The sequence below is a fragment of the Centruroides vittatus genome, unplaced genomic scaffold, assembly GCF_030686945.1.
Source record: "Centruroides vittatus isolate TY-2023 unplaced genomic scaffold, ASM3068694v2 contig_1057, whole genome shotgun sequence".
NCBI classification, from domain to species: domain Eukaryota; kingdom Metazoa; phylum Arthropoda; class Arachnida; order Scorpiones; family Buthidae; genus Centruroides; species Centruroides vittatus.
This window is the reverse complement of record NW_027120684.1, coordinates 1,811,181-1,838,877: the sequence shown is the minus strand read 5'-3', so window position 1 is coordinate 1,838,877 and position 27,697 is coordinate 1,811,181. Positions and strand designations below refer to the sequence as shown.

Genomic DNA, 27,697 nt, shown 5'->3' with positions numbered 1-27,697 from the left:
GTCTCCTCAATTTCATTATATCAATATTTTATTGTATAGACTGAAACTATGATTTCTACATTGAAATTAAACGAAATGGTAAGTGTTTTCTGTTTAATTTTTAAAATATATTAATTATATGATGATTTCTTTTACCTGAATACATTTTGATGTAAATGGTTCCCAACGTTCTGATTTTTTTCATTAATTATTCATTATATTAAAATTCAATTGACACTATATTAGAATTTTTTGCAGATGATGGTTTAAATTTTGAAAAAAATTCAAAATTTAAGTGTGTAAGCATACACAGAAAGTGAACGGGAGAGAACTAAAGGTAAGGATTATATAATATACTGTATTTATCTTTAGTGGGTTTTCAGAAAAATTGCATTGATATATGCATAAAGTACTTTTTATGTTTTCTAAAGACTCTCTTGGTTAGAATGAATCTGTACTTAAGAATTAAAATTAATAGATAACCTACACTTGCTTTTAAATTCATTTTTAATTGCAGATGGATTATCTACATCTTAATTGGATAATACCATAATTTCAATAGAAAAACTTTGTTTGTTCTTCCTAATACTATAGTTGATAATTGTGGAATTAACCATATATCTTTAGCAAAAAATGTTATTATTGTTAGTGAGCAAAATATTTTGCTCAGTAATTATATTAAAGTTTATAATGACAAAATAGCAACAAATTGTAAAAGGAAGTTTTATCATCAACTTTAGCTGATTAGCTAGTGTTGATAGTTTCCTTTGTATTTATTTAAATTAAATGTAAATTTTTAATATTCTTTTAAATACGTGTTTAATTTTTCACTAATAAGTTGAATATTAGACAATTCATCTTTGATTTAAACAATATCAAATATTTTCAAAAAATTTACTACATTCCCACATATTTTAAAACTATTTCATGAAATTGATTTAGAAAAGCATTTGTCACAATAAATAATTGTTCGTTTTAATTGCCACAATGCTGTGCTGCAATTTTTAATCACATTTTAAATTTATTTAATTTAAAATATACTCTTTCCACCTCAAATTAGTAGCATCTTGCCCCTGTACATCATACTTTTTCTGTCAGATAGATGACTGGCACTCTATTGCTAACTTCTTTCAGGGGAAAAATTTTGAATTGAAATAACATGACTTCCAGTTTGCATCAGAAGTTTGCATATAGTTAATTGGGACTTCAAGCCCCTAAGCTTTCCATATCTGGTCTTGGCTTTCATCTAGCTAACATCATTCTCAAGATTATGAAGGAAGGGCAGATAGACGGACAACAGCAGGAATTTATAGGTCTACAATTTTTCCAAATTGCAGCCCAATAAGTGTATGGGAATGTAGCAGATTTTCTGAAGATATTTGATAATGTACACATGGCACCATTCCTTCAGTTTCATAATTAGTTTTAAGTGATTTCAAAACCAAATTTATTTTACAAATTGCACTAAAGTTAGTGTTTTACAGAATTATTTCCCAACACACTGTAAAACATATAACCTAGCTTTTCTGTGGAACTCATATCATTTCAATCTCTCTGGCAATATAAGGTGAGCGGCTAAATATTCCACTATCCAGGAATGTGCTGTGCTGGACAAATAATATAGTGTTAACTGTGTGTACATAAATCTAAACTACTGTTATTTTGGGTTCTCTTCTATGAAGAAAATAATTCTGCATTTTAACTTACATGAGCATAATTACATTTGAAAAATATTGCTTATAAAAACAATTTACATTTATTGACAATAAAACTATACAATGGATAAATTTAAAGATATGAATATGATGATTTTTTTACTAATTTTTTTCATGGATGATTTTTTTTTATAAATAAAAAAATAGTTTGGTGTTTTCAAGTTGGAATAGATAATTGATTTGCAGTCATTACTAATATCTCTTCTGTTTTTTTCCTCCAATTCGCAATATCTTTAGAAATTTGACACCAATGTTCTCCATGGTGAGGTTCTGCATTAACACACCTTTTTTTGACATCCTCTTGTTGCTCCTAATAATAGTAATGACACACTATTATTAATTTCATAAATTTATGAAAAAAAATATTCTAAAAAATGTTTACTAGAACCTTAAATAAAGTAAGGACTTGTTACCTCAAGGAGGAGGCGTGCACAATCATTTTTCAGAAAAACGACTGCCTGTCCTCTAGTTTTTGTGCCCCTTCTACTTGATGTAACAAGTCTTTAAAAAATTTTTATGAAAACTTTGCTTTATTTAAAGTACTTAATTGCTTGTCCTTATTTTAACATTATGAAAAAATAATTTATGAATTAAAAAATTTACAAACCTCTGTACCATGAAGTAATTCAAATTTATAATAATAAGCCCAAGCATCTCCTAAATCGGGATCAATTTTAACAGTTCGATTAAACCATTCTCTTGCTTTATTCATTTTTCTTTCAGTCCAAAACAATCTAAAATTTTCAAAAATATCTTAATATTTGCCATAAAGTTTTTATAAAGTAATAATTAAAATGACTTACTTAGAAACAGCAAGAAGAACATGAGGATCATGTTCGCAACGTTTCAGTGCATCTACACTCTTTGTCTTACGCTGAGGTCGTGCTTCCATAAAAATGGCTTCTGCCCAAAGAATCCCACTATTGGGGCAATCCTGCATAGCTGAAATATATTTTTTAGTTTGTTTTTTGACTCAATTTTTAACATTCTTATTTTTCTTAATTTTATTAATTACCTTTTGCTACTAAAGTCAAAGCAATATCTTTTAGTCCACCACGAAGTTCTACTCTCACAGCTTCTAACCACAATTCGGCACATTTTGGATTACGTAGCCGAGCTTTTTCTAAAACTGATCGTGCTTTAATGAGTGCACCTCCTTTCTCTTCAAGTTGCGACAGAAGTAACCAAACAGGAATAGAAGTTGGACATTTTTTCAACTGCAATGACAAAACAAAATTAAATTTTTAATAGATTTCTAATATAAAGAAAATTTAAAAAATTATTTATCCATTTATTTACCCCTAGATTGTATGCTTCACGAGCTTCATCAATCTTGTTTTCTTGTTCCAATATTTGGCCTTTCATCATCCATAGTTTTGCAAAGTCAGGATACAGTTTTAATCCTTCTTCAAGCAGATTTTTTGCTTCTATTAATTCTCCCAAAGCCCATTCTAATTTCACAGATTTCATCATAACCTTTATTAAAAAGTTTGAATCAAAATTATTTAAAAGTTCTTTTCTTCATCTTATATTTTAAAGAATTATTTTAACAATATATTACCCTGGCTGTTGGAGCACTAGCTCTAGCTTTGGCTAGAAGTCGTCTAGCTCTTTCATACTCATTATTTTCACTTTCTAATTTGACTGCAGCCAACCAAATTTCTTCACTGTTAGGATTAGCTTGAAAAGCCAATGACAAAATACTTCTTGCAGCAGGTACATCATTCTAAAAATATATAACATTATTATTATTTTAGTTCTTGATAATACAGATTAATTTACTGACTTGAATTATCTACATTAGAATCAGAATGTTAAAGTATTAATTTTCTGCTGAATAATAAAATTTTGATGTAGATATTTTAGGTATTTTGTATAGGTTATTTCTGTAGCCAAATACTAAATGAGCATTTTAAAAATTTATGTTCTATTAGAAAAGTATTGTATCATAAAGATCTAGAAAATTCAAGCAACTTTTGTATCAACTCAATATTAACTTAAAATTTTTTATGAGAAGAAATATGTAAAATATAAAAGTTTATCCCCAAACATGAATTGACTATATTAGAATATTTTATCTTTGTCATTTCATGGTTATAATTTGAAATACTTACTGCTAACCACTTTGACTTTGCTCCCATCAGCCATAGTACTTCTGCCTTAGGACAATGTGCTACAGCTCTCTGTAAGAGTGATTCCAATGATTCTCTGTCAAAATAAAAATATTAGTATTAAGTTTTAAATTTTAATTCTACTTAAAATAACAATTATAAAAAAAAATCCAACCTTGTTCCATGATTTTTTTCAAAATAAGCTGCTCTAAGCCAAATGCTTTTTTTACTTGGAAAAACTGATAGGGCATGAGCATAAATAGCTCTTGAACATTCAAATGCTCCTTGAGCAGCACACTAGTAAAAACAAATTTATTTAATTATTTAATTAGTAAAAAAATTTAATTAATAAATAGAAAAATATTCTGATTAATACTCAACTGCATCAGCATCTTCCATCCAGGCATGCTTGCGATCTTCATCTTCAACACCAATACCAATTACGGTCCGAATAATAGCCTGACATGTCAAAACAGATCCAGCTTTCTCACATTCAATACCATCCTTAAGCCACTGTTCTCTATTTATCTCTACTCCATTTGCTCTAAGAGATGCAATGGCTGAAGAGAATAAAATAAAAGTTGTTATAATAGTAAATATATGCAATTATTATAACAATATATATACTATAAAATTATACAATAAGTAAATAAATAAATTTAAAATAATTTATACCTCTGTCTATTATTTTTTCTACCATATGGTGACTGCCACAAGCCTCCTCTAACTTAGCTGCAGTAATCCATATTTGTCGATCTGTAGGTATATTTTCACGTGCCTTGTTTAAAACCTAAAAGTGATTAAGTGAATTGTCAAAATTGCTTAGCTTTTTTTTTAAGTTTGTACTATAAATAATTTTTGTGATAAAAATATTCAACATGAAACAATTTAACAAATTACATACTTTTCGAGCATTTTCATAAGTTTCCAAACGTGCAAGAGCTAACCATAATTCCACACTTGTAGGACAGCATTCTACTGCACGACTTAATAATATTCGGGCATCATCTGGTTCTTCTAATTCTACAGCAGCTTTCCAAAGTCTAACAGAATTTGGAATATGCTCAAGTGCCTAAAAATTAATTTTAAAATTCTTAATAAAAAATAAAAATAATAATAATAATAAAAAAATTTAAATTGCTTGAACTAAAGTATCTAATATATCTAATACCTTTCGATATACTCTTCTCTTTCCTTTAATTTCAATTTCAAGATCTGCAGCTTTAATCCATATACGAACAGAGGAAGGAATATGTCGAACAGCTTGAGCTATTACAGCTTTAGCAAGATCTGTAGGCTGAAATATTTATAATAATAATATATATATTTATAATTTAATTTTATTATTATATAAGTTTTTCTCTTCTCATTATTTTAATTATGTTAATTTAACACAAAAACATACGCTTATTTTCAGATGTGGATGCATAAGCAACAAAGTTAATAGAAAAAAAAAGACAATATTACCAAGTTTCAGAACAATTTATTTTATATACCGTATATCTTGGCAGATAAGACGATAGTTGAACCATTAAAAATGGCCCCGAAAATTCGGGGTTGTCTTATAGGACAGATACAAAAAAATTAGATTGAAATTTATATAAATTAAAACCATTATAAAAAGACAGACAAATCGTAATTATTTACTAGAAGAGAGTAGAGTATGTGCACAAAATAGAATAGCCCATACAATGTTTTTGTGAATATTCATGGTCATTACCCGAATTAGTGCGAATGTTTGCAAAAATCGCCAGATGCAAGAAAATAAAATTTGTTCATTCGAAAAATTACAAACAGGACATAATTCCATATATACTATACAGTATTATTATTCAGATAATGATTGCTGATCTAAATTAAATTCATAGGCTGTTGATAGTTTGGGGGTCGTCTTATAGGACAGATATATGAAAAAACTATAAAACTTCAACAAAAATTTTTACATTGTCTTATCTGCCGAGATATACGGTTTATAGTCAAACCTCAGTTTTCAAATGACTCAGTTCATGAACAGAATTTCAAACTCGTATTTGCCCCAGTTGCCAAACAAGCTACTAGGCAAGAGCTGGCCACAGATCAGAGAGACAGAGATGGTCAACTCACTCACTTTCTATGTTAAAGAAATCGACAGCCCAATCAATCAATGACAGGACTACTGATTCAGAAGTTAGTAGCACCAAGATTGTCTTGTGTCATTAGATGTCAAGACAGAAATCATAAATGACATTTGTATTTAAATTAGATTTCAATGCTCATGCAGGAAAGATACTACTTCCATTTTTCAGTACATGCTGCAGTTGAATTTAAATCAAATTAATTAATAAAAACCATGTTAATTCACATTTGCATAATATACATGGCATCCAAGAAAAGGTGTCAAAACACTTTTTATTTAAAGGTGTCAAAACACTTAAGTCAAATTAAATAAAAAAAAAAAACATTGATTAATATAATATCAATATACATTATAACATAACGTTGTTATAAACACAGTAGAATTTGGTTATAACAAACATAGATATAAGGAGTTCACAGTTATAACAAGCAAAATGCCATACAGAAATACACAAATTAAAACTGTCATGTTTTCTCATGGTTATAATGAGCATACTTCACAGATATACTGAGAAAATTTTCAGTAGCTATTCCAACATGAGAATTCTTAATTGTTCAAGTAGTAAGAAATATGGTAGCAAATTCTTGGAAGAGATAAAACTGAAACAGATAATTAGTTTTATGACCTGCTTGTATTACAGGCCTGATTACCACTTAATTTTCTTTTTGGAGACCATCCCTTTCTTTGTTCATTAGCTTCCAGCCCTGCTCTGCAAATTTACCTAATCATCACTACAATTGTAAAATTACCATATACTCCAGTTAGAAATGAAATGAACCTTTCATGAGAAAGATGTCTATGAAGAAAAAAGAAAATGGCTCTGAGTTTACAAAAAAGTTAAAATTACAAATTAGAATGTGGTGCTAAAAATGTCAAAGTGTGTAGAAAGTTTTCTTTGTCTTTGACAATATCAACATTATGGAAAAATAAAGATGTCAACCCATAGGAGATAAAGAAAAATATAACCAAAACAAAAAAGTTTAGAAAGTGTGAGCAGGCAAACATCGATGAAGACTGTTTTAATGGTTTAGTACACAAAAAAGTGCTGAATTTTCAACAGATGGAAAGCTCAAGCAGAAAAATTTGCTAAATTTCTTGCTAGATGAATTTGAATGTAACAATGGTTGGCTGGATCAATTCATAACTTACAGGAAAATCTCAATCTGCTGATCCAGTAAATGCAAATGAATGGATTGTCCATGTTTGGGCAGAAATAAGGATAGATTTTAATGATGAAGACAGCTGCAATGTCAATGAAATGAAACTTTTTCATAATCTGATGCCTGACTCCACATTTAAATTCAAAGAAGAAAAATGTGTTGATGGAAAAAAATCAAAGAATTACTTGACAAAGATCATCACCATGAGAAAATTGGGGTGTTTTAAGAACATAAGGAATCTTCCTGTGGATTATACTGCAAACAGAAAAGCCTGGATGACTTCAAATATTTTTTGGCAGTACTTAAATGACTGGAATAAGGAACTATCCAAAAAGAAAAAGTTTTATTGTTAGTTGATAACTGTCCGGCATATCCCCAGATTCAAAATTTGTCCATCAAGCTAGTGTTTCTGCCTCCCAATGTTGCATCAATTTTACAACTGATGGAACATGAGTGTAATCAAACGTTTGAAAGGATTTTATAAAGATTTATACAGTCAAACCTGTTTTTATGCGGTGGATAGGGACCGCATAAAAAAACCGCATTAAAAAAAAAAAAAAAAAAAAAAAAAAATCGCATGAAACTTCACGAGTGGCTATAAAAAATAGTTTTCGCAACACAATTAAAAAAATATTTTTTTTATGCGGTCAATAGGGACCTCATAAAAAAAGTCTCACATAGAAAATAACTCAAAACCGTATGAAATAGAATTTATTGACAACAGATGTCAGCACTTGACTGCATCGTCTGGTCTATCGTCTGTTTTACATATTTTTGTCCAGGTGGTGTTTTGTTGACTTAAAAAGTAAATTATTTCATTTTTCGCATATTCATGCAATAATATTACTATAATAAGTTCATTTATGCTATAATAAGTTTATTTAGCTATAATAAGTCAACGCGAGACATGACAAATCGCACGAGACTAGTTGCCGACTATACCGCACAAATAAAAAATCGCATTAAAAAAAATCGCACAAAAAAAGACCGCATAAAAACAGGTTTGACTGTATTTTGCATTTAATCCATCAAAGAGAACAGAAGTTTAATAAGTTTATATTGATATTGGATGCCATAAATTTGTTAAGTGATGCATGGAACAATGTTACTTTGACAACCATATCAAATTGTTTCAAAAAACTGAAATTAAATACAAATGAAATTTCAATGTCAAATGATGTTAATGAAAAAATCTATCCAAGTTACAAATTAAAAATCATAAAATATTGAAAATATGGAAATTCACACACAGTGAGATTACAGTTAAAAATATTATATTAGAAGAATATATATAAAGTTTAAACTAAAAATATAGCTTGGTAATAATAGTTTAATCATCATTTAATAAGCTTTTTAGATGTTTAGGTTGCTAATTATCCTACCTGCAATCTTGCTGCTTCTAACCATACATCTTCAGATTTTGGACACATTTCACATCCTTTCATAATCAAATTTCTAGCAGTTTGTATTTTACCAGTGACTTCTTCTAATCTTGCTGAAGCTATCCAAGCTAGTTTATAAACAATATTATATTTAAAAATAAAATTAACTTTATTGTAGAATAATCAAAATTGTTATCATCATAATCAAAAATTTAACTTTACATTACAAAATAGTAATATTTCTTCAGTTACACACACACACATTTTATATATATATATATACAGTAGAGCATCGATTATGCGACTTAATTGGGGACTGGGGTTGGTCAGATAATTGAAAAGTCGGATAACCGAAAAGTATGAAAAAATACATTATTAGTATAGTGTATAAGGCCTGGTTTAAATACTAGCCTCCCTTTCATGGTCGAGCCAGTGCTGCCAGCTAAAACATGCAAAAATTTAACAAAAATAATATTAAAGTAGCCAAGACATAACCAAATATTGTAGCGCCACATCACTAGCGAACATTTGAATTTGCCGACTAGAACGTGGTCGGTTAACCGATAAGTCAGTTAATCGGGGGTCGGATAATCGATGCTCTACTGTATATATATAAACTTAAATATTTTAGTAAAACATATTTGATGAAAACCATATCCTTTTATATATCAAATTAAGCAATCTACTCACTAGAATTAATGTTTTAATTTTTTTAAAATTATTTTATGAATAATTAAGCAGTTTACTTCCACAAACAAACTGATTAAATTTCACATTACTTAAACTGTAAAACTTAGTATATTTTTAAAGATAATTAAAATCAATAATATTTGAATTGTAATAACTTATATTTCATGCATGAATATGAACATGAGAAATTAATTAATTTTTTATTTATAATACACACTTAATGGCATTACATAAATTTTAATTAATTTATTTTAGGGAATATAGTCTTTAAAATATTTTGAGAGAGAGAAGAAGAAAAAATATTGTAGTCGTTGTTATAAAAACAAGTTTAAATTTAAAAAATAATCTTGAACATTTTAACATTTAATCAAAAATTTACGAACCTGGAGGATGGTTTGGATTTGTTTCTCTTACAGATTTCAATAATAAACGAGCTTTCTTGATATCGCTGAAAAAGTTTACATACTGTTACATAACAGAACTTAATGTAGATCAATAAAAATTTAATTTAAATTAAAGGAATAAGATGATCAAAATTAAATTTACAAAACTAATAACAAAAATACTTTTAATGTGGAAGAAAAATACAGGATTTATCTTCAGGCAAAACACTATTTCTCAGCAAAATCATCTGGTCTACCAGGCATTTATTTCAGCTTGTAATGAGCTTATTCTTCAAAACATTCCAGACCTTGTTGTAGCCACCCAGTGCTAACAATTTTCACTTCATCAATATTAAAATAATTATCATATATGTGTTCTTTCAAATTTGGGAAAATGTAAATCAGAAGGGACGAGATATGGTCTATATGGGAATATTATGAGATGTTAATGCATGCAGAAGCAACCTTGCACTGGTACCATAAGTCATTAGTTTCATCGTGAATAATGTGCTTTACAGTTTCATATGCCAAGCCAAGCTGAAAGGTAATTTGCCACAAAGTGATGTACAAAAAGTCCTCACTTAATGTAAATTATGTTGTTGAGGAAAGATATAAGTAAATCTGTAATCATTTACAACTATCATTGATGAATCTTCTTTATAAACAGTAAAATTGATTCTACAAGGTGGGAAATAAATTCCCAGGATTACAAACATAATCCAATAAGATTATTATTAACAAGAATTTCTTGAAATCTAATTAATATAACTTTCATTCATTATACTTTCATCTTTTTTCAAATAATGTGAACTTATATCTAGATTAACATATGTAAGACATTGTTTAATTAATGCTGAAGTAAATAAACAAACTGCTCTGTTTGCATTTGTCATTTTAAATTTATACAGTATACTGTAGTTTGTTAGAATTATCAACTATTTATTTTTAACTGTGTAGAGTAGTAGGAGTTGCATCTTATAATTTTCTTTTTTCAAACACACTTTATTCATCTCCAGTGATGAAGATTTAGCATCCCTCCTCATACCATCCAGCAACACAACATCAAGCTAAATTGAGTAAATATTCTTCATGAAAATAAGTAAAAAAATTGCTTTTATTTTAACTTTTTTAAATATGATATGAGCAGCTCACATTTATTTCAATCTTTCATATTAGAGGACTTTTGGTGTTTAAAAGTTGGATGACATTTCTGATCAGAAATATGTATAAGAACTTGCAGTACTCTTGATTATATCAATTAGCTTATGGTGAAATTGATTTTGTTATAAGTCATTTTGCTTAACCCTTTCCATGCGGGCGATCTACAGCAAATAATTGAGTGGAATTCGTCATGCGGCGCATTTTTTGCAGTTTTTGGATGATATTTAAATCGCGATATTTCGCTTTAAAATCGCATTATGTTTAATCTGTTTTTTGCGTTTGATTAAGAACATATTACAGTTTACGATTGTTTAATTTTTAGTTTAATAGAAATTTAAAATAATATTAGAATTTGAAGCTTACGAACAAAAGAAAAAAATAATTAATTTACAGAAAATCGCTAAACTTTGTACATTTGTTAGTTAGATACATCTGTCTTCTTTTAAATAAAAGAAACCGCAGCTGTCTAGCTAGAGCGGGGGAAAAGTTATTGTCATTATTTACACTATGTCTCTAATTACTTGGCAGGGAGAGGGTCTATTTTACCGAAATATTTATGGCCCAGGGGTGGTCAAGAAACACTTTTTGGCTTAAACAAAGTCAATCGACCTACAGAATAGCGAATCAAAGCTAAGATCGCTGGAAAATCGAATATAACACAAAATAATCAAATTGTTTGATTAATTACGCCGAAAAGGCGTATGCCGCATCACGAATTAACAGCAAGTCACGTGACATACGCCTAAAGGCGTATAACTGCATGGAAAGGGTTAATGTCACAGTTTCCAATAATCCATCAATCGTGTGAAAACCGAGAGGGTAAAGCGACAAGCTTGATCCTACTTATTGGCTTCTTTGTTAGGTTGGTCATAGGAGGGCAGTTAGAGTGGCGAGGAAAGTTGGTGAGGTTGTGATAAGGTGTCAGCTATACTTAAGGATGATGGGCATAACATAATATAAAATATTTAATAAACAGATAGATTACTACAATTATTCTAAAGTACAAAATAAATGGAGATACAACTAAAACTGTAAATGCGGTGTTGACACGACAATTCTGATTCGGTGCAGGGAACATTTGTACTCTGACGTTCGATAATCTTAGTCTAACTTATAAACTATTCAGACTGAGAGAGAGAGAGCTTACAAATATGGGACTAGGTTAAAACCTCATGATGATTACTCACTGTGCTTGGATCACTGGGTTCATGCATTATCCTGAAGACATTTGCTGATCTAGTGGAGTATCGGAGTTGAGCCATCAGCGATTCTGGCAGAGTCAGATGGCTTCAAGACTGTTGGGACAGGGCCTATGTCCACTGTTGATGTCTGCCATTGATGTCCACTGTCATGTATGGCAGACCAGGAGGTCTGGTTGATGTCCACCCAGAGGACTGTGTCCTACCCCTTTTTATATCCATTTTCAGGAAGCTGACTAATACATCGAATGATGTAACTCCTTCCTAGTTCAAGCTGTGTCCAGAGTTTGTTTACATTAATTGTCAAAAATCAAATGTTTCGACAAATTTACGACCTTTCTCTATCTGGTATTGTTACTCATTCTACCTCATAAAATTGATAACAACTGTCAAACAAACTGAATTAATAGCTGGAGGTGACTAAGGTCAGGATTTTTCTTACGACCTTAGTAATAATTGTTTAAATTAAACTGACTTTCAATCATCTTATTGGTTGAGAAATGATCAAATGACATAAGACCTGTGGGTTTTAGGTTTTTTTTGCTTCATCATCCCTTTCCTGGGGGGAAGTTAGATTTGGATTGGAATATTATTTTAATTAATTAAACAATTTAATTAATTTACTAGCTCTCTCCTCTTCAGATTCTCACAAATCATGTTAAATTAAGACTTGCTGTACCTATTGTTATAGGTAAGTTCTTCAATTCTTGTGGCATTGACTTCTGTTGCTGAGCAGTTTCATGCTCTCACTGTCCTCATGTATCATGATGAAGTATTAATAACAATGGATTTCAGCAGTTCTTTGGCTTTTTAGCCAGCAAAAATCTAGTAACTGTTTGGAATTCTTTGCAAGACAATTTTCAATTCATCATTTGGAAATGCTATGTTGCATCCATCCCTTATTCACACATTTTAATCATGCAGGTTGCCAATCTGTGCCATTACTAACTACTACATTAATTTCCATATATAATATAGTATCTCAATAACCTAACATCAATTAAAACAGCTAAACTTTTTATGCTTCACTGAAAGTTTATGATCTACTATTAAAAATAAGAAATTTCATACCTAATATCTGCTCCATGTGTAGGTATCATTGATTGTAAATCTGTTAAATATCCTTTGGGATCAACAACAGTTTGTCCACTCACAGAATCAGATACCTAAAATAATATTTAATATAAAAACGTTAATAAAAATCTGAAATTTTATTTCAATAAAAGCATATCTTATATATTATAAAAAATTGTAGCTTGATACTATTTACATGCAAATTATAATTATAAAATTTAAATACATTTGAAAAATTTTGTTTTATTACATTTTTTCAATGTTTTTATTTTAAATTATTCTAAATTTACACAAAAAGTTAAACAAAATTTTAATAATTAAAAGAAAATGAATTATGTAAATAAAATCTGAATTAAAAGTAGCCCAAGACAAACAGCTTGTGATAACTGCTATCTTGCTTTAATAGGACACAAGACATCCCAAAACAGGTTGTAAATTCTCAAACACTAATTTTCTCTAGAACTTTCTTACTCTTTGAAACAACTATTTCAAAAACAAGCCACACTGTGGAATTAGTTGAGTTGGGACATATTCAATTTTCTTTTGTTAAAAGTTAAATGTGTAGTGAGTAGAGTCTACCTGTGTGCTATATTTATTACTTTTCAACTATTTGCAAATTTGAAATTAATTTTTTCATATTAAACACACATCTCATTTCTATTGATATCTATTTCCTTCTACACAAGTGGTGTTCTGGATAGTCTGAGGACTTCTAATATGCAAATTAAAATTTTTATATAAAAATCAAAGATGCTATCAGATCATTCATAGTTTTTGTCAAAAGTAATTACATAAACATTTTTGTCTTTGAATCAAAAAATCTCTGTCTTTTCAATAAAAAGCAATATCACAAACTTAATTACAGGATTAAATTGATAATAGAAAAGAAAATAAAAAAGTGTCATTCTACTTGGTTAAAATACTTGAGTTATGAAGATTTTCTGGAGTACTGGTGTGTTCTAATTTTTTTAAATCTTAATGCTTATCACACAGAATTCAATTTGTTAGCAATTTTCTTTAAAGTACAGATTTCAAATTAATAAAGCATGTCTAGAATGACTTATTGCAATTCACTAGTTCTATCTCAGAATATTTCATAAGGTTTCTCTCATTGAGAAAAATAATTTGTTGCTTATGAAAATAACCTATAATCTTTTAATCAGGATGATACACATTGATGATTTGTTTAATCATGAGATTATCACATACTCTAATAGAACAACCTCATGAAATATTCTCTACCGATAACTTCTATCTCTCAGTATTTTGAAACCCCATTTTGTCATAATGATTTTTATCGAAATAAAGACTTATGTTTAACTGTAATACTTCATAGTAAAATTTAGGTGTATATCAAATTTTAGAACATCTTGTTAAGTATAATTATTTTTTAAAAGTAACTTTTGGAATTTAGTCTTAATATAACACTAAAGTACTTATTAAGTATATTAGTGTTATATTAGGATTATATAGTTATTATTGTACATATGTAATTTCTTTCAAAAAAAGTTACTTGAATGACAAATAAGTCATGTTTTATGTAAACTTAGAAGAATTAAATATCATAATTTAGTTTAAAATCAATCATATTTTAAAAAGCAAAGAAAATTTTTACAGACAGAAAATACTAAATATAACAGACATCAAAATAATATTTTTTGAAGCCTATATTTCTCAAGTCTAGATAATCATTATACATTTACATTACATTAACTCAAATTTTGAGGGGGAAAAACCTTGTATACTGTAATGTAAATATTTAAATAATAAATTTTTATTACCTGATTTAATTTAATATCCATAAGTGTATTACGTGCTTGACCAATTTTTCTTAAATCCAAATCTGCACTAGGAGTAGTCCATCCAGGAGTCATTAATCCACCTGGTGTGGCTGATCCAGGAAATGGTGTTGTCAAGCCTCCACCATAAGGCTATAAAAGAATATTCTTTTTAAAATATTATACACTAATTTAAAAAATTTTATCAGAAAAACAAACATTTCAAAAGTAAATTTAATGAATTTTATACTTCTCTATTATATTGTTATCGATTGTTTCAATAGATATTATATATTTTAAATAAATATTGAGTATGATCAACAGATAAAATACTGTATTAACTTTTTAAATATATTTTTAAAAATAATAAGATACTTTTGAAATAGGATGAGAGAATCAGTATTTCAAGATATTTTAGTTGAGAGAGCAAAAAAATAGAATTGAATTTTGATAATTATTTATTTTATTCTGTTGTACAATAAAATAGTGAAAATTAAAATGATTGCAAAATATGTTTTCAGCAAAAATTTACTATTTATTTTATTATAATATGAAGATTTTATGTAAATGTATACCTGTTGTCTTGGATCAATTACAGCAACTGTATCTCCAGTAATACCAGCTTTAGCTAATAAGGAATCTGGCATTGGTGTAAATCTGAATAAAGCAATATTTTATAATCATTAAAAATTACCATTATACATAAATATTCAACAATACAACAATTTACAAAAAATACAATAAAAACAGTAAAAAATATTAATGTCTTGGAAACAAAAGTAAAAAATGTGTTTTTATTTTTAAGAAATATATGAAATGTATCAGTTAAATAATAGTAAATATGGTTTCTAACAATCACTGTTTACCATCATCTATTGTAATTCCAGTGAGCTGTCACAAATATTTCCATCTAAAACTCATTTGGTGAAATAATTTAGCTTATTGAACATAAAGGTTAATGGAATAAAAATTTCAGTATAAGTGAACACTACTAAGCACTGTTTCCACAAGCAGGCATAAACAAGTGCAAGCTATCTTACAGTGTTGTTCTACATATGTAGCAACACTATCATGCCCTGTAAACTTAATATTTTATTGGGACTATAGAATGTTTACTGGCTGATTACCCTAATCAACTAGTATTTTAGCATATACAATATTTGAGTTCTTTTTACCTTAACTAATTCATACTATATCATACATAAATTTGACATCATGCTAAAATTTCACTAATAATATTTCAAATTAAGCATACCTTTCTGCACGAGGATTTCTTTGTCTTTTATTTCGAGCATCTCCAACCTCTGGTATATATTTTCCAATCATCTTCTGTAACACTTGCTAAATCTCTCTGAAAGATAAAATTAATTATAAATTTTCAGCTAAGAATAGATTTATGCAAAATAAATTTTAAAGCTGTACTAATATCTCTATTAAACCTTAAAATTTAAGAAAACTATGTTTTTTCAGTTTCATATAACAGCAGTTGGAATCATGGAAACATAAGCCTCCAATAAGATAAATCATGAAAATATTAATATTGAGGAAAAAATTGCAAACTTCAAAGCATGGCAGAGAAATATCTTCATACAATTAAAAAAAAAAAAAAAATTCAATGAATGCTAAAAGGTTGCAAAAGATAAGTAAAAAAAAAAAATCATTATTTTAGAGAAGAAAAAGCTGATTATTTATTACAGAAAAGTTAACTATCTTGATTCAGTATCAAAAATCCCTAAATACTGAATCAAGATGGTTTCAACCGATTTCTTTATTAGACTATTTCTTATGAAAAACATTCAATAATGGATTTGAAAGCTAAAATCTATCAACATCTTCTATGGCCAAACTTCTTTTATAAAAACCTATTATAAGCATTATTATATAGGTAAACTAGTGTTGATGGATGGAATGAAGTATTAAACAGCTTTACCATTCATCAACAACAAAATATTTATTGAAAACACATGCATTGCTGGAAAATATCATTTTAAGAAAAGATAATACCTCTTAAATCATTGTAGTAAAAAAATGCAAAATGAATTTCTTTGAACTATTGTCTTACTTATATTATTATTTATAAACAAATTGCTATTTTTTATTGCAGAATGCTCTATACAAAAATATTTTTGTTATTTCAATTAGATGTAATTTGTACATATAACATAACTGATTGCTATTCATTAAATACAAGAAATATTCCAAAAGCAATGAGATCAGAGTGAGCTATTTGTTTAAAGCAAAACTAATTGTTGAAATTCAAAATGTACTTCATCTAGTGAAATTTAACTGAAGAAAATTATTCCATTCAAAATAAAACATTTACTGGAAATAGAGCTATCTTTTGGAGTTGTGAAGGTGATTTACAGTTCAGTTTAATGAATTCTAGTAAAATTTTTGTTTGCTTTATCGCATGGAAATTAATGTTGTGACAATGGTATTTTGCAGGTCAATGGCAAAATTTGCTTTATAATATTTGTTTTAAGACAAGTCAATGGTACTATAGAAATAATATGCAATAAATAAGTGATTTTATTGCATATTATATATTTTTCTGACTAACATCACTCATCCTTACAGAAATAAACCTATTTGTAGCCTGAAAATGTTAAAGAAAAAAAAAAGGTTTTTGGCTGCCCCAAAACCAGATCTTCACTGCCTCTGTTACTTCATCATCATCTGCAACTATGGAATGTCTCCATAAGTGGGCTGAAGGTGTGATAATTAGACAGTGCCATATCCAAGCTAAAGGGATGTGGAAGCAGTTCACACCCAAGTTGGTGTACTGTCTCTATTGTTGCTGCTGCTGCTGCAAGGGGACAGCAATCATGGTACAATAAGACTGTTTGAATAGCAGTTCTCTTCATTTGCTGAAAATTACAGGTTTCAATCTGTTCCACAGCAAATCACAATAATTTGCACTGTTGACTGTTTGTCCAGGCTTCTGAAAATGTACCAGAATAGGTATCTTTGCATCCCAAAAGAGCATCAGCATAATTTTCTTTGTGGAGGGTTCTTGTCTGAATTTCTTCTTTGTTGGTGAAGAGGGACATTTTCACTCCAAGCTTTGTCTTTTGCTCTCTGATTTATGTTGATGGACCCATGTCTCATCATCTGTAACAATCTTCCAAAACACATGCATCTTCTTCATAGTATTTCAGAAACTAGATCACAATCTCAATGTGCTGTTGCTTGTGTCCATTAGAAAGCTGTTTGAGAACCCACCTTGTGCAAACTTTATGGAAATCCAAGTTATCATGTAATATGGCTGATGCAGATCCACAGCCAATATCAAAGTGTGCAGCAACAACTTGTGACAGCATTACTCATAGGTCTTCTTTGATCAAAGAATCTGCCCTCTACATATGAACTGGCATGCATGATGTTGATGGACAACTAAATCAGCTTTTGTCAGTTACACTTGTTCTTTCTGCTTTAAATGTGTCTATCCAGTCAAAAACAGTTCATTTCATGGCGCTTGACTCCCATACTGGGCTAACATCTAATGGTGAATTCTACGGGTTTCATTCCTTCTGTCCAAAGAAATTCACTATGAGATATTGTGCAATTGCACAGCAAAGGGTCTATGTTTTTGTCTTCATGGTTATATTGTGACTAATGTTGAAATGCTGCACTGTGTGTGGCCGACTACTCATGATCCAATTATCTTCATAGCAAAATAATATCTAAATCTTACAACATTGAATTTAGTTCTTTCTAAATAAATAGTTTTTAAAATTTTAAGTTTATGAAAAGTTATTCTTTGAATTGAGTTTATACTACATAACTGATCATTTCATTTAATTAGTAATGCATACAAAGCCAAATGAATAAATCTATCTACTTAAATATCTTTCTTGATGATTTTATACTTCCAAAAAGCATAAATTTTAAATTTATAAATATGAGTTTGTTTACAAAATAAATTTAATAAAATACAATAAAAAATGTTATTTACAGCAAATTTAAGTTAAATCCAGATTAAACAATTGACTAAAATTAATAAAAATAATTTACCTTTAAATCTGAAAACTGTTGTTGAATTTTTGGTCTTTCCTGACGATATCTTTCCAATTCTTTCTTTAATTTTGCTTCTCTAAAATAAAATAAAAAGTTTTTAATCAGATAAATTCCATTTATTCAATAGAAATATGTTTACACAGCTAGATATAAGATATTATTGAAACTAAAATACAGGGTTCCTACTCAAATTTTTGACTTAATTTCCACAACTTCCCTGAACAACTTTGTACAAATTCCAACCCTCATGTCCCTTATAATATGATACATTGACAAAATAAAACAGCATTTGAGTTACTATGCACATATGTTTTGCTTCTACAACATTTTAATTAATTATTTTTTCTAATTAACAGTTATATATTTTTTATAATTGCCAAATTATTAAAAATAAAATGTATTACTAAAATTTTGTTATTCTGTCATTAATTCCACAACCATAAATCTACATGGCTTTGAAAAAAAGAAAAAAATCAATTATTTTTTATTATTAGTTAACAAATTCCATATAATCCATGGATAAAAGTATATATTTATTAAATTTATCTCTTAACAAATTTCCTGAACTTTCTAAAATATTAATAAACTGGAAAAAAATCAGAAATTGTTTTGTTATGCAATCAAAATTATTAAAATGATAAATAATACCATTTAAACTATTTATCATTTTGTGTACTTTGTAAATTTTTCCAAAAATTTTGCATAAGCTTGAGAGAAATTTTGGGTCCTGAAAATATTCTGCACCCCTTTTCAAAGTTGTATTCACCACATTACTTCTTGCTGCCTGCAGATGGCTACACTTAGTCAAGCATATTGTCAGCAAAAAATCAAAAAGGCAGTCAAGGAAGAAAATTTCCTAACTTTTTGACAATTTTTAACAAATTCCCTGACATTCCATGACTTTTTTTGAATACTAATGAAATCCCTAACTTTCCAGGTGTGTAGGAACCCTGAAAATAACAAAAAAAATCTTTCCTGGTGAGATAGTTTAGTATGATACTCATGATTAAATTCAAGAATTGTGCAATATTAACTTAATCATTGGGAAGGAGTTTCATAGTATATTTTCAACAGTGTAAAATTTACTCTTAATGTTTGAGAAACACTTGCAAAAATTGAGAAAAATTTAACAAAATTTTTTCTTTTGATTTTACCTATATTCTTTCCGTTTTTCATCCATTCTTTTATCTATTGCTTCATATATAGCATCAGCTTCTTCATCATCTTTATCATAAGGATCCTTACTAAATAAACTTCCACCATATCCTGCAAACTAGATTTAAAATTTTTTTATTAATTAAATAGTAAAGTTTGTAACTTTTTATGTTCAGCTAATTTGTAAAACTTTAAAAAATTTTCAGCATAATATGATAACCAAATTTCAAACGATTTACAAAATTTAAAAATTGAAACATTAAATATAACAGTAGTTAAATTCAATTTTCATGATAATTAATCAATCATAAATAATTTTAGATAACAATGTTTAAGAATGTTTAAGTGATTTCTACAGCTAAGTTGTGTACAAAAAACTTTTGCTGTACACTTTAAACCTTACCAAATTTTTGTAATTGAAAGTGTTAACATTTTAATATGTTTTTACATTATAGTATATGGTATTTTACTTTCATATCCCATAATAATGTTTTCTTCTCCCTTTACATTTTGAATTAGAGATATTGGACAAATAATTTCCAAATTTTGGATTTTTTCTTGAGTGATACATCAGTTCTCAATTTTGTCTATTGTAGGCAATTTGGCAAATGAGAGTTAGGAAAACATGATTTTATAAAAAATTTTATATTATATTATGCAAATTTAATTTTATGTCTATGTTTTTAATCTTTTTATAAAAATAAAGTAAGGTTAAGTTTAAATTTTAATTAAATTTAAAATTAACCTTTTAAATTTCTATAAAACTTTTTAAGATTATTTAAATTTCTAGTTTCAAATTAATTAAAAATCTGAAATAGAAATTCTTGATTTACTGAAGTTGTTAGAGAAATGGATTGGAATAAAAGAAAATCAAAATTTTTCATTGTATTTAAGGATTATGCATAAATTATAAAACAATTTACACTTACAGTACAATACTATAATAGTTTCTAATAAAATAAATAACATTAGAAAAAGACTATATAATTACAGTAAATATTTCATTAGGATATTATCAATATGAAAAAAATATATGATGATAATTAATAATATCTACTCTTATCTGATAAATTACATATAGAATAAAACATTAAATGTGTGTCAAAGCAATGAAAAGAAATACGTTAATTCATAAATTATTATAATTACTGATATAAAATTATTATTAGTTTACTGATATAAAAAATTTAGCAGTAAAAAGATATTAATGTTAACTATTTAACTATTACTTATTTTATCATGCAAATAAGCCTTAAAAGACAGTTAATAATTTATCTTCAAAATAGTTTTAAATATTACAGTTTATTAAATTGAAAGTATGTATAACCTCATCATAATTAGAATCATTCAAATCTTCGTCGTCGTCATCCTCTTCCTCTTTCTGCTGTTGTTGATGCATTTTCTTCCTCTTACTAGGAGGAGCATGTCGATCATCACTATAAATACAAGTAACAATAATTACTAATATAATTACTTACAATTACCACTAAGAAATTAAATTACAAGGTATTTTTTAATTTTTCTTTAAAAACTAATTTTTTGTTTTGGAAGAATTTGCTCTAAGGTGCATTAAAAAAATAATAATAATACACTATTGATCATATACAATAGATTCCATATTCTAAATATCACAGTAGATAATAGCATTTTATTTTGTATTACATTTATTTTTTTTAAATATTTAGAACAGTTATTCTAATAATGTTTATGTATGTAATATTGTATGTAATAAAATGTATAAAATATATATATATATATATATATATATATATATATATATAAATATAATGTGTAATGTGTAAAAATATAATAATAATAATAATAAGAAAAATAAAATGTGTAATAAAATGTATAAATAATGTAATAAATGTTTATTAAAATTTATTAGATTTATTGAAATATATTTTGTTTTTAATTCTAAATCTTGCAATTAAAATAACATTTAAAAACAGATCAATTAAATATGAAGCATTATTACAAACAACATTAAAAAATTCTTATTTATTAAACCTTGTTTCTTAAAAATATCATAATGTTTTAATATGAGTAAATTTTTAATTCAAAAAAAAAAAAAATTGAAAAAGCAAATATCTAATGTAAAGCTATAATACATTCAAAGTAAACAAAATAATTTTCTGTATATTACAAGTGATTTAATTAAATAAAGTTTAAATAATAAGCAAAAATAATAGAGCCAAAACTTATTGCTCATAGTTTTATATTGTAATATAAGAACAAAAAGCAATTCACCAATTTAAATAGAGTTGTTATCCACTCACAAAATTTTTCTCTGTCCCTTCCACTTCAAGTTATCATGAATCTATTGTATTTTACTGCTGAAATGTTAATATGTAACAATCACTAGCAAAAATGTTTCGTTTGCAGTACTGTATTGTACATCCTCAATCAGTAATTAAGAAGAATTTCTGTAATATTCTCAGATTCTTTTGTTCTTAATCTTTTCAATGCATTTCAGCACAAAAGTTTAGGTTAATAAACTTAAACTTGTTCATACACTACTAGACAATTTGAACAAAACATGTTCAATTTCATTTAAAAGAGAATGCCATAAATATCTTACATAATTTTGACAGTTTCTTTAAAAGCAGAATTTAAAATAAAGTAATAATACTTACGGAACATCACTAGCATCTCTTGCTGGACCAATATCAGATCGTGTTGTAAAACCAGTAGCTCTGCAATTATAAAATTTGGCATAAAAATTAAATATAAAAAAAATTATTATTATAATTATAAATATAGAATAGTATATCATATCTAAATGAAACTGATAATTTTTAATTAAAAAAAAGAGTTATTTTTATATCACAGTTTAAATACTAAATATATTGGCTGCCATCTTAACTTTTCAATTTTACACTATATTAAATATAGAATTGCATATTATTTTCTTGACTGAATTATTTAATATCAATATATAATTTTACTAATTGCTGATCAAGATCAAGAAATCAAAAATAATCTTATAAATAATAATATGATGTTAAAATTTCTTACATTATAGTTTATTGACTTGAATTACTTCATGTTTTTAAAAGCTTATTCAACACGTAGCTTCATGGTGCTCAAAATTTATTCCAGAAAAATTATTATAATAATATTTTTATACGATTATTACTAATTCTTCATTTTTCATGTATAGTACAATCAAAGAAATTACTATAAAAAATATGATATATACAGGTGTACATATATTTTTTAGCATCTCTTGCTGATACATATATAGGCAAATATTGTAATATATCTAAATGCATAATATGTAATCATAAATAAAACAATAATAATTTTGGTTATACTTAATAAACAAAAGCAAAATACAACATGCTGACTGACAAAAATCCAACATAAACTTTCATGATGTAGAATCCTTCCGCGTGTGGAAGTTGATCCAAGAGCTATAATCTTACACCCCTCTCCCCTTTCCTCTCTCATGTCACCTCTCTTAACACGTGCATAGGCGATCCCCATTGTTTTAACAGCTGCAGTGGTCAGTCAGCCTGAAGATGTCTGTTTAATATGGGTGAAAACATTAACTGTTTTACATTTTTGTGCTAGATATTGGTTTATTCTGCCTTTGTTTATTAATAATTTTTACATTTATAACAGTTATTTCTCTGCTATTTAATTTATTAATTTTAACTGTAACTTATATTTTCATATTGAAAATTTCCATCTAGTTAAATACACACAGGGTAAATCTGTTATTTATAGTATATATGACAATGAAAACAAATATTTGTTACAATGAATAATTTAATTTTAAATTTCAATGTGGAATCAGTTATTGATAGAGAAGTGTAAGGTTAATAGTTGTTTAAAAGAGTGTATTGAAAAAACTAAAAATAAACACAATAATTTTAAATGTTTCTACTGATTAAACCAGTTACTTATGTTAGGGCTTATCACACTATTGAATATGAACATAACTTTGATTTGTGTTCATATTCACTAGTTTGATTAATTGTTAGATATTTAAAAGGTCTGTAACTAATTTTAATTAATTGTGTGTAGTACTCTCTATGGCTGGCTTGGTTATGGAAAACATGAAAAAGATAGAAGTTATTGTACCGCACTTGTGAGATAATGCCAGTTTTTTAATTCTGATGTCATCATCATTATTTCAGCCTTTTAATATAACTTTTTGTATTTTTATTGTATTGTAGTTTAATTGAAATACCAACTGAAGAGGAACTATTTTGGAGTCTGAAATGCATTTTGGGTATATTTTATACATATTAGTTTTAATTATTTTAAAAAAATCTTTGTTTTGTAAAGTTAAATATATAATAAATTTAAGAAGTTTTATGTTCATATTCATAACATAATAACTGGTTTAAGTTAGTAGAAACATTTAATGAAATTAAGGGCAAAAAGCAAAAAACAACTCAATCTTATTTATTCAATTTATTTGATGAATTTCATTGCTGTCCTTGATACTGTTAGTTGGACTGCAATTTGAAAAAATTGTAGACCTATAAGTTTCCACTGTTGTCCCTCTGTCTGTCCTTCCTTAATCTCAAGAATGATGTTAGACAGATAAAAATTGAAACCAGATATGGAAAGCTTAGGGGCAGGAGGCCCCGATAAACTATATAAGAAATTCTAATGCAAACTGAAAGTTCATATATAGTTAATCAAAGCTTTCTGTCCCCCTAAGCTTTCCATATCTGGTCTCAACTTCCATCTATCTAATTCTAATCTTGAGATTAAAGGAGGATAGACAGCAAACAGACATCGGCAGAAATTTATAGGTTTATAATTTTTTCAATTTGCAGCCCAATGAGAATGAAAAATCTGAATCATCTAAGAAAAAAGAAAAAGTTCAAAAAAGATCAGAAAATTCTAAGAGTTATTAAAGGAAAGTAAAAATATTAAAATTTATCATGTACCATTAAACAAGCAAAATTTTAATTTCTTCTCATTAAATAAATAAATATTTCAAATTATATTTAATGTTTCTTCAAAAGTTTGAAAAATACATTACATGTTAAAAACTTTACTAAATATATAAATAAATGTCTTTACAATAACTGTCCATTTTTTCTTGTTTCCTGTAAGATTCTTAAAATCAATCACAACTTTTTCCAAATATAAAAATCATAACACAAGAAACGACTTCTTCTAATAACACTGTAGTGCATAACACAGTGCATAATCATATTTTGAATAATGATATTATTAATAAAAAATAAGCTATAATCATCATCTGATATACCGTATGGAGAAAATAAAGATATACTTGAAAGGTTAAAGTATCATAAAACAGTTGGATAAAATAAAGAATCTTTACAACTCATTAAAGACAACCAACATAACTTATATTTTCAAAGTACAGGTAAGAAATATATGTGGTACAGCAGTTGTCAACTATTTTACACACATCTTTTTCTTAATGCAAACAAGTACAAAAATTAGCATCAACATACATTGTACATAATCATGTATCTGATTTCAAACATAATGTTGAAGCAAAAGTACTGTAATGTGTGCATAAAAAACACATCATCTTTTTCATTTCTTGTTTAACAAATTTCTGACTTTTCTTTAATCTCTTTAAATTTTTCAAATTTTAAAAAATTTAAATGTATTCAAATTCATATTGTTTTACCTTTAATTATAAAATGCTTGTAATTTCTGACTTTTTATGTAAACATTTTGTAGAAATGGAAGAGAAATTGAGTCAAAAATGTTTTCAAATCAATTACAGATAATTTTTTTTATTGTGGTTAGTGCAAGTTTGGTTTCAACTTTATGAAACATAAAATTCTTTGTCCTTATTACTTCATAGATCTATTCATGAATTAACATACAAATGAAATAATATATAAATGTACGTCGGAAAGATTCAGAAAATCTACTTTAAAGTTAGTATTAATTTATACAAAAATTTTAGTGTGTGTTTGATAACACACACGAAAATTAACACACTCTATAATTAATAAAAGAAACATAATGCACGTATGTTGAATCAAGAATGGAAACAATAGTTAATATCCCAGCAAAGTATTTCAATTTAGTTTTTAAGCTACTTAACACATTTATGGAATAATACCTTGGTGAGACTGAGGAAGAGGAGCTATTAAATGTTGCACACCCTATCTTTACACCATTTCTACTACCTTTTTAAAATGCGGAAAAAGTCAAACCACTTTTTCAACAAAAACATCATCTATCACATTATCAAACAGATCAATGGATCCAGTGAAAATTATTAAACAGGCCATTACTGCAAAAACATATATTTCATAATCAACACACATTCAAAACAAAAGAGCTCGAATTAATGATTTCTTGGATCTACGAGTTCACTTATTCTCAATTCTAAAATTAAATTACTTTCACTCTTAATTACTTAGTAGTGAATGATAAAAGTTTACTAAGAAATGTGTTATTTAAAAACGCTCAACAATAACAAATGTATGAAAGGTTTACAGTAAGATGCAAACTCGGAATGAGGGATTTGCCACCACTGTAAGAGCAAAAAAAATCAATGGAACCATACCTGAACCATACCTCATGAGATATTCATCTCCAAAGGTCAGTTTTTACTGCAAACTAGTACACTGTCTATTCTCCATGCTCTGCACGAACCAAACCAACACTCCACGTATACCATACCAAAGTGCACAACACTCTGCACTTCGGTATGGTAGAGGCACAGTTCCTTTGACTTTTTTTGCTCCTAAGTGTCTGATAATGTTCCAACGATCTCATTCAGAGGTGTAATTGTACCAGGTTTACAATACATTGTGTAGTGATAATGTCCATAGCAGAGAAGTTGCTGTTTTGTGTAAAATATAAACTTATTTTCTATTTTCCACTGGTAATATTTCTAAAATCAATTTAATTTGTTCTGATTTAATAAAATAAATACTTTAAGAAAAGAATCGACAAGACGTTGCATTCATGCCGATCGACGTTCAATTTTTAAGATTTCATTTCAACTTACCCTCTACCAACTCCGGCAACATAACCTAAAGGGGCTGGAACTCCTATAAAATGTTTTTTCTTTTTACTAACGAGCGCGTTTGGAGGTACAGTGGCCATCGTCTTGTCTTGTGTTGTTTTTTAAACTACAAACGTCGATTCAACGATACTGCCATTAACGACGTACAGCAACACCCTCTCTGAGAATACAACCAGGAATTTGAAAGTCTGGGAATAAATTATTCTGTTTAATTTCTATTTTTTTTTTATTTAAAGCTCTAATAAATTACTTTATAATATTTTAAAGAATAATAAAAATATTAAAAAATCAAATAAAATTAAATTATTCTCTAAAAATAAAAATGAATTTTATTTTTGAATGAAATCTTTCTTGTAATTTATTTGTTTAATTTAAGCTTTCCGGATTCGATTTATTTTTATTTTTATTAACTGATGAGCGATCCGGTAATTTTCTGATATCGCGGTGATCAGTGATTTTTAATTACCGATCACCGCGATTTTAATTGTTTTCGCAAAATTAGCAGCGAGGTCACGTGAGCACGCGGACGAAATCCAAGGCAACCTACGAAAACCGAGACAAATTTTTTGCGCGAAAAGTCTACGAAAACCGAAACCGACGATAACTGAACTTTGAGGGTTCTTGACTCACATATATAAGCCCTCAACTCCATACAAGATTTGTGATATTTATTATTGAAATTTATGGGGAAAGGGGGAGGGGAGGGAGACTGGGACAATGGGGGAGTAAAAATTTCAATAAAAATGCAGACGTTATTTATGGACAGTCCTATATACTTTCAAACATAGT

At 27.7% G+C, this 27,697-nt stretch overlaps 1 protein-coding gene and 1 long non-coding RNA gene across 2 annotated transcripts; one reads left to right on the top strand and one right to left on the bottom strand.

The window, feature by feature from the left end:
* On the top strand, nucleotides 1-5,761 carry LOC136972587 (uncharacterized). The gene is made up of 3 exons (XR_010880360.1): nucleotides 1-78; nucleotides 238-316; nucleotides 5,223-5,761. It is a non-coding gene; the product is annotated as an uncharacterized lncRNA (long non-coding RNA).
* Prp6 (pre-mRNA processing factor 6) lies at nucleotides 1,713-27,068 on the bottom strand. The gene is given in 24 exon segments (XM_067267145.1): nucleotides 1,713-2,004; nucleotides 2,302-2,428; nucleotides 2,498-2,636; nucleotides 2,710-2,911; nucleotides 2,994-3,170; nucleotides 3,256-3,420; nucleotides 3,809-3,902; nucleotides 3,981-4,102; nucleotides 4,187-4,365; nucleotides 4,481-4,595; nucleotides 4,710-4,877; nucleotides 4,977-5,102; nucleotides 8,464-8,591; nucleotides 9,537-9,601; nucleotides 12,968-13,062; nucleotides 14,752-14,901; nucleotides 15,324-15,405; nucleotides 16,004-16,065; nucleotides 16,067-16,099; nucleotides 18,763-18,841; nucleotides 19,920-20,038; nucleotides 21,248-21,356; nucleotides 22,557-22,616; nucleotides 26,891-27,068. Coding segments are annotated over 24 exon segments (2,847 nt in total). The 5' UTR covers nucleotides 26,989-27,068; the 3' UTR covers nucleotides 1,713-1,851.
* Between the last annotated feature and the right edge of the window lie 629 nt (nucleotides 27,069-27,697).